Source organism: Etheostoma cragini, chromosome 11 (genome assembly GCF_013103735.1).
Source record: "Etheostoma cragini isolate CJK2018 chromosome 11, CSU_Ecrag_1.0, whole genome shotgun sequence".
NCBI lineage: Eukaryota > Metazoa > Chordata > Actinopteri > Perciformes > Percidae > Etheostoma > Etheostoma cragini.
The window spans coordinates 25,154,976-25,162,040 of record NC_048417.1 but is presented as its reverse complement, the minus strand read 5'-3'; the positions used below and the strand labels follow the sequence as shown (position 1 = coordinate 25,162,040).

General features: G+C 43.7%; 1 protein-coding gene across 4 annotated transcripts in view; it reads left to right on the top strand.

The window, feature by feature from the left end:
• The window catches only part of LOC117952683 (abl interactor 2-like), a 71,316-nt gene that overhangs the window by 57,971 nt on the left and 6,280 nt on the right, over positions 1-7,065 (top strand). For 2 of the 4 annotated variants that reach the window (XM_034885180.1, XM_034885179.1), the window contains 2 exons: positions 184-336; positions 6,872-6,996. In XM_034885180.1, the coding sequence (XP_034741071.1) occupies positions 184-336; positions 6,872-6,996 (278 nt within the window). The remainder of the gene's footprint in view (positions 1-183; positions 337-6,871; positions 6,997-7,065) is intronic. The other 2 variants (XM_034885182.1, XM_034885181.1) reach the window with 1 other exon arrangement.

The window sequence follows — 7,065 nt, the reverse complement described above, 5'->3', positions numbered from 1 at the left end:
TCTCTCTCTCTCTCACACACACATACATACAACCAAAAGACAGAAGCAAAAAAAAATTTTTATTAACACCTATTACTCTAACCTGACGTACCAGCGTTTTGTTCCAGGCCCTCGAGTGTTTGAGGATGACGTCTCCAGGAAGGAACGCCTCCGTTAACTTTGTTTCCACCCTCACATGTACAGGAAGAACTCCCCCTACAGGACTCTGGAGCCGGTGCGCCCCCCAGTGGTGCCCAACGATTACGTCTCCAGCCCAACCAGAAACAGTCCGGCCGTGGGACCGCTGCTCAGTCCGGGCCGCACCGCCACACTCAACCACCGACCCCGAACCTACAGGTAGCCTTGTCGGCGTGTGAAACATGGCTGGCAAAGCGCAAGGGTGTCAAACGCCTTGTAACTGTGCGCCACGCTGGAAAAAGAATCACATCAAGGGACACACGTGGCGTTTACTGACATGCTTTAGTAGAGCTGGTACCATGTGATGCAAAACTAAAAAAGACGAGTAGAGCAGGTATCATGTGATGAAAATACAAAAATAGGCGAGAAGGGTAGGTACCACGTGATGAAAAACTAAAAAGGCGAGCAGAGCAGGTACCATGTGATGAAAGGTCCGTATTCAGACCGCGAGCCAACTTCACATCCTGATGTTGGGTCTGGGAACTCCCCATTGGCTGGGCTCATTCCGAGGAGTGGGACAAACGGTTGTCTTTTGAATTCCCTCTGAACGCCACAGGACAGCTCTCGAACCAATCAGAGCAACGCTGGTTGATAATTAAATTTTAAACTCTTCCTTTTTTAAACCTTGTGTTGTCTTCCTATTGACCATGAAAAACGTTTTTCTCTTATCTCAAAGTTTTTGTTGCTCTTTACAAAGTTTTTGTTTGGTTTTTGACGTGTTTTGGTCACTATTTTCAATAACATTTTTTTCAATGTCTTTGTCCTTTTTTTTGATGTTTTGTCCACGTTTATGGTGCTATTTTAGTCGTTGTAGACACTTTTTCCCCTTACATTTTGTCACTTTTTCCAGCGTGTTTGACGTTTTCTTCTGGTGTTTTAGATTTTTTTATTTTTTTATTTTGTGGCTTCCTCCAACATTTTTTACTGTTGCAACTTCCTTTACTTTGGATATAAAAAAAACTTTGAAAACGGGTCAAATTTTACCCGAAGACAACATGAGGATTTAGAATGACTTTAGGGCTTAACTCCAAGTCTTCTAGAGTGGCAACCATTGACAATTAATAATATATATACAGTGGGGTTTGAAAGTTTGGACACCCCAGGTAAAAAATTGTATTAATGTGCATAAAGAAGCCTAGAAAAGATGACAAATCTCCAAAAAGCAACAAATGACAGATTATACATTTGTATAATATGTCACAAAAAGTTAGATTTTATTTCCATCATTTACACTTTCAAAATAACAGAAAACAAAAAAATGGCGTCTGCAAAAGTTTGGGCGTCCTACAGAGTTTCTAGCATGCATCGCCCCCTTTGGAAAGCTGAGACCTGACAGTGTCATGGATTGTTCTCAATCATCGTCTGGAAAACTTAAGGTTTTAAATGGCCAGACTCATCTTACCTTGCCCCAACAACCAGCACCATGGGTTCTTCTAAGCAGTTGTCAAGAAAACTGAAAATAGTTAACGCTCACAAATTCAATTCAATTCAATTCAATTTTATTTATAGTATCAATTCATAACAAGAGTTATCTCAAGACACTTTACAGATAGACCACACTCCATAATTTACAAGGACCCAACAGTTCTAGTAGTCTCCTCCAGAGCAAGCAACAGTGCAACAGTGGCGAGGAAAAACTTCCTTTAAGGCAGAAACCTCGGACAGACCCAGGCTCATGGTAGGCGGTGTCTGACGACCGGTTGGGGTTAGAATGAAGAGTGGAAATAACAAAAATAGAAAGAAAGCAGGAGAAGGCTATAGATAGATAGTTAGATAGATGTTTATTGATCCCAAGAAAAATGGGAAATTCCGGTGTTACAGCAGCAAAATCAGTCACAAAGCACAGAATATAAATACAAATTAAATACTAGGAAAAATATAAATACATACAATATATATGAAATAATAATTTGAATAAAGTAAAAAAAAGAACAAATATTTGAATATGTACAGAATGGGGAAACAAAAATGTGCAACTGCTTAAATAATATGCTAAAATGTAAAAATGTATGCTACTTGTAAATAAACCAATTGTGCAGGTTGCATTAGTGAAGTAGTGTGGTGTCCAAAAGTCTTATCTAGCACCCAGAGATGACATGTTAAAAAGTGTTATTGCTTGTGGTATGAATGATTTTCTGTAGCAGTCCGTGCGGCATCGAAGCTGTCGGAGCCTCTTAGAGAAGCTGCTCCTCTGTTGGACCAATGTGGGGTGGAGAGGGTGGTCAGGGTTATCCATGATAGATAACAGTTTGTTCAGTGACCTCCTCTCCACCACAGCTTCAAAAGTGTCCTGTTTGCAGGAGAGCTGGCTTCAACAAACTGTTAGAACATCTCCAACATCCTGCTGCACACGTTGAAGGATCTCAGCTTTCTCAGGAAATAGAGTCTGCTCATCCCCTTCGTGTAAACAGCAGTGCTGTTGATCTTCCAGTTCAGCCTGCTGTCGATGTTGACACCTAGGTATCTGTAATCCTCCACCATGTCCACGTCACTTCCCAGGATGCAAAGGGGCTGCGGAGCCGTTCCCTTCCTCCTGAAGTCGATCACCATCTCTCTGGTCTTATCCACGTTCAGCAGCAGGCAGTTCTTACCAGACCACTCCACAAAGTCATCCACCAGTGCCCTGCACTCGCCCTCCTGTCCATCCCTTATACACCCTACAACAGCGTAGGCATCAGAATACTTCTGTAGGTGACATGACTCTGAGTTGTACTGAGGGGACAAGGCAGGACGTCTTCCACAACAGCGGCACCCTCTGCAAGCTCAGGCTCAGGTTGAAGAGGTACTGGAGAACACCAGACAGCCGACTGGCGCAGGTCTTCAGGACCCAGGGGCTGATGCCGGGGGATGGCAGTGAGCTAAACCTGTAAGTAACAGTTTAGCTTGTTTGCTCTCTCCCTGCAGCCTGGTGTTTGTCCTCTTCTACCCCCACACCCGGTGATCTCTTTCACTCCCTCAGTTTATCCCGCAGTCAGTGCTGTACTTCTTTAAGCTCCGGTCTGTCCCATGACCTAAAAGCTGTCTTCTTCTCCTTCAGAAGGACTTTCTGGTCACTGGTGGTCCACGGCTTGTAGTTGGGAAAACAGCGTACAGTCCGGGAGGGCGTGGTTGTGTTCTCACAGAACTTAATGTTTTCTGTGATACAGTCAACCATCTTGTTGATGTCCTCCCCATGTGGCTCACAAAGCACGCTCCAGTCTGTAGACTCCAAGCAGTCCTGCAGTGCGTCCTCAGCCTCCTGAGTCCACCTCCTCACAGATCTTTTTGGACAGGCTGCGGCAGGACACAAGGAACATACACAGGAGACAGCAAGACAACATTGTGATCTGATTTGCCAAGGGGGGGGGGGTAGGGCAGTGGCACTGTATGCAACCTTAGCATTTGCATACTGGAGGTCCAAAGTTTTATGTCTCTTGTGGGGCAGTTAATATATTGTTTAAAGTCCGGGAGGGATTTATCCAGAGAAGCATGTGTGAATGACGTCAGCAGCTGCCTCCACATCAGCAGACGGTGGAATGTAGACAGCGATCATTATGGCGGATGTAAACTCCCTCGGTAGATAGTACAGACGGAACCCCACAGCCAGCTGTTCAAAGTCCGGGCTACAGAAACGTTCCTTCACATTCACATGTCCCGGTTTGCACCACCTTTCACTCACAAACAGTGCAACCCCCACTCCATTATTCTTACCACTTTCTGTAACGTTCCTGTCCACCCAAACGGTCAAAAAACCGGATACCGCCACACCACAGTCCGGGATGTGTGAGTGCAGCCATGTTTCCGTAAAACACAGTAAACTGCACTCGCGGAACTCCCTCTGAGTTCTGATGAGCGTTGCTAGTTCGTCCATCTTATTCCCCAGAAACTGTACGTTCCCCATAATGATCGCTGGGACGGCAGGCCTGTGTTTTCTTCTTTTTTCTTCCGTTTTATTCCTCCTCTGCAACCCCGGCGTCTCTTTCGTAGCTCCGTTGGGATTTCATGTTTGGCCCCCGGCAGCAGCACAGGTCCACACAGCGCTATCAGCTGATCGCGTGTGTAAACAATAGTCCCGCTGCCTTGAGCGTAACATGAAGTTACAAAAAACAACCAAAGTAAGAATAAAACTAAAAGAAAAGTTCCAAAATGTACAGGCCCCATCGTTAACACAGATTTACAACACTTAAAGAATAAAAATAAATAAAAATAAAGTGACTAAAAACACACAAAGCACCCATACAATCAGGAGCTGCTGCAAAAGGGAACAGCCACTCAACACAGCGCCATCTTGCCAAGATAAGATAAGAAGATAGCAAAGCGTTTTCAGATGCCAATATCCTCTTTTTGGAATGTAATTAAGAATTGGCAGTCATCAGGAACAATGGAAGCTAAAGCAAGATCTGGGAGACCAAGAAAGATATCAGACAGAACAGCTGGCAGGATTGTGAGGAAAGTAAGTCCAAACCCACGTTTGACTGCACGATCCATCCAGAAAGACCTGGCAGACACTGGAGTTGTGCTACACCATTCCACTATAAAGAGATTTGTACAAATATGGTCTTCATGGAAGAGTCATCAGAAGAAAACCTCTTCTACGTCCTCACCACAAAAATCAGCTTTTGAAGCTTGCAAATCAACATATAGACATGCATGATGCATTGTGGGAACACATTCTGTGGACTGATGAGGTTAAATAGAACTTTTTGGCCGGATGAGAAAAGGTACATTTGGAGAAGAAAGGGCACAGAATTAAATGAATAGAACCTCTGTCCAACTGTAAAGCATGGGGGTGGATCAATCATGCTTTGGGGTAGTGTTGCAGCCAGCGGCACAGGAAACATTTCACGAGTAGAAAAAAAATAGATTCAATAAAATGTCAGCAAATTTTGGACGCTAACTTGATGCCATCTGTAAAAAAAGTGAAGATAAAGAGAGGATGGCTTCTACAAATGGATAACGATCCTAAACACACCTCAAAATCCTTAGATTACATCAAGAGGCGTAAACTAAAGGTTTTGGCATGGCCTTCACAATCTCCTGACCTCAACATAATTGAAAATCCATGGATAGACCTTAAAAGAGCAGTGTATGACAGACAGCCCAGAAATCTCAAAGAACTGGAAGATTTTTGGAAGGAAGAATGGGCGAAGATACCTCAAACAAGAATTGAGAGACTCTTGGCTGGCTACAAGAAGCGTTTCCAAGCTGTTATACTTGCCAAAGGTTTGCCTCCCGTTTTCAAAGGTTTTTTTATATCCAAAGTAAAGGAAGTCGCAAATAACAGTAAAAAATGTTGGAGAAAGTCACAAAATAAAAAATAAAAAAATCTAAAACACCAGAAGAAAACGTCAAACACGCTGGAAAAAGTGACAAAATGTAAGGGGAATAAGTTTCTAAAACGACAAAAATAGCACCATAAACGTGGACAAAACATCAAAAAAAGGACAAAGACATTGAAAAAAATGTTATTGAAAATAGTTACCAAAAAACGTCAGAAACCACACAAAAGCTTTGTAAAGAGCAACAAAAACTTTGAGATAAGGGAAAAACGTTTTTCATGGTCAATAGGAAGACAACACAAGGGTTAAAAAAGGAAGAGTTTAAAATTTAATTATCAACCAGCTTTGCTCTGATTGGTTTGAGAGCTGTCCTTTGGCATTCAGAGGGAATTCAAAAGACAACCGTTTGTCCCACTCCTCGGAATGAGCCCAGCCAATGGGGAGTTCCCATCAGGATGTGATGTTGGCTCGCGGCCTGAATACGGCCCTTTCATCACATGGTACCTGCTCTACTCACCTTTTCTAATCTGTCATTTGATGCCCTTAGGAGATTTTTTAATCTTTTCTTGGCTTCTTCATGCACATTAATACAAATTTTTTCCTGGGGTGTCCAAACTTTTTAACCCCACTGTATGGTCGACACTCTTATGTATGTATGTTAAGCCCCGCCCACCGATTCTATACATAATGTGATTATGTGGTGAGAACCAGAATTGTTTTTTTCCAGCTTGCAAGCCAACGAAGAGTTGCTAGACTGACGCTGGCTGCAGATTACAGTTGCTGCCACTAGGGTGCGTCTAGATTTCTCGGCTAGTGGTCTGACACGTGCTCTAATGCTTTCTCTAACTACCACTCCAGATGCCTCTTTGTCTCTAGAGTCTCTAACGTTCTGCTTTCATCCTCTCAGCACCGACTAACTGACTGTCTTCACATTCATTGTTTCATTTTTGAATATGTTCCCTTTCTCTCCTCTGCAGTTATGTAAATTCAGATCTTTCCCATCCAATCAGCCAATCAGAGTCTGCGTTTGCAGCTTTTTAGTTGTTTCTTTGCTTCTGTGCCAGTGACTCGAGTCCCTCTGTTCTTACAGCCATCGCTCTGCTTTCACTCTGATGTTTTTCTACAGGCAGCTGACTTCTTGTCTGTCTTAGTCTTTTCTTTTTGTCTTCATCCAGTTGTCTTTCTGCGTCTCTGCCGCTCTAACATCCTCTTTTCTCCCGCCAGCTTGTGTCTTAACGTCTTTGTAAAAAATAACTTGATATCAAATTGATATTCATGCAATCACACACAAAGCCTCAATATACTGAATAACATATATATCTGTCTGTCTTTCTGTGTGTGTGTGTGTGTGTGTGTGTGCGTGTGTTTGCGTCCGTTTGTGTCTCCCTCTGTGCGTCCGTATCTCCCCCTGTGCGTGTGTGCGTGTGTGTGTTTAGTGGTAGCAGCGGCGGCAGCCATCCCAGCAGCAGCAGTCGGAGCAGCAGCAGGGAGAATAGTGGCAGCGGCAGTGTGGGCATTCCCATCGCCGTGCCAACGCCTTCCCCGCCATCCAACTTCCCAGGTAACACACACACACACTGTGGGAGACACAGACGGACACACACACACACACACACACACACACACAGAC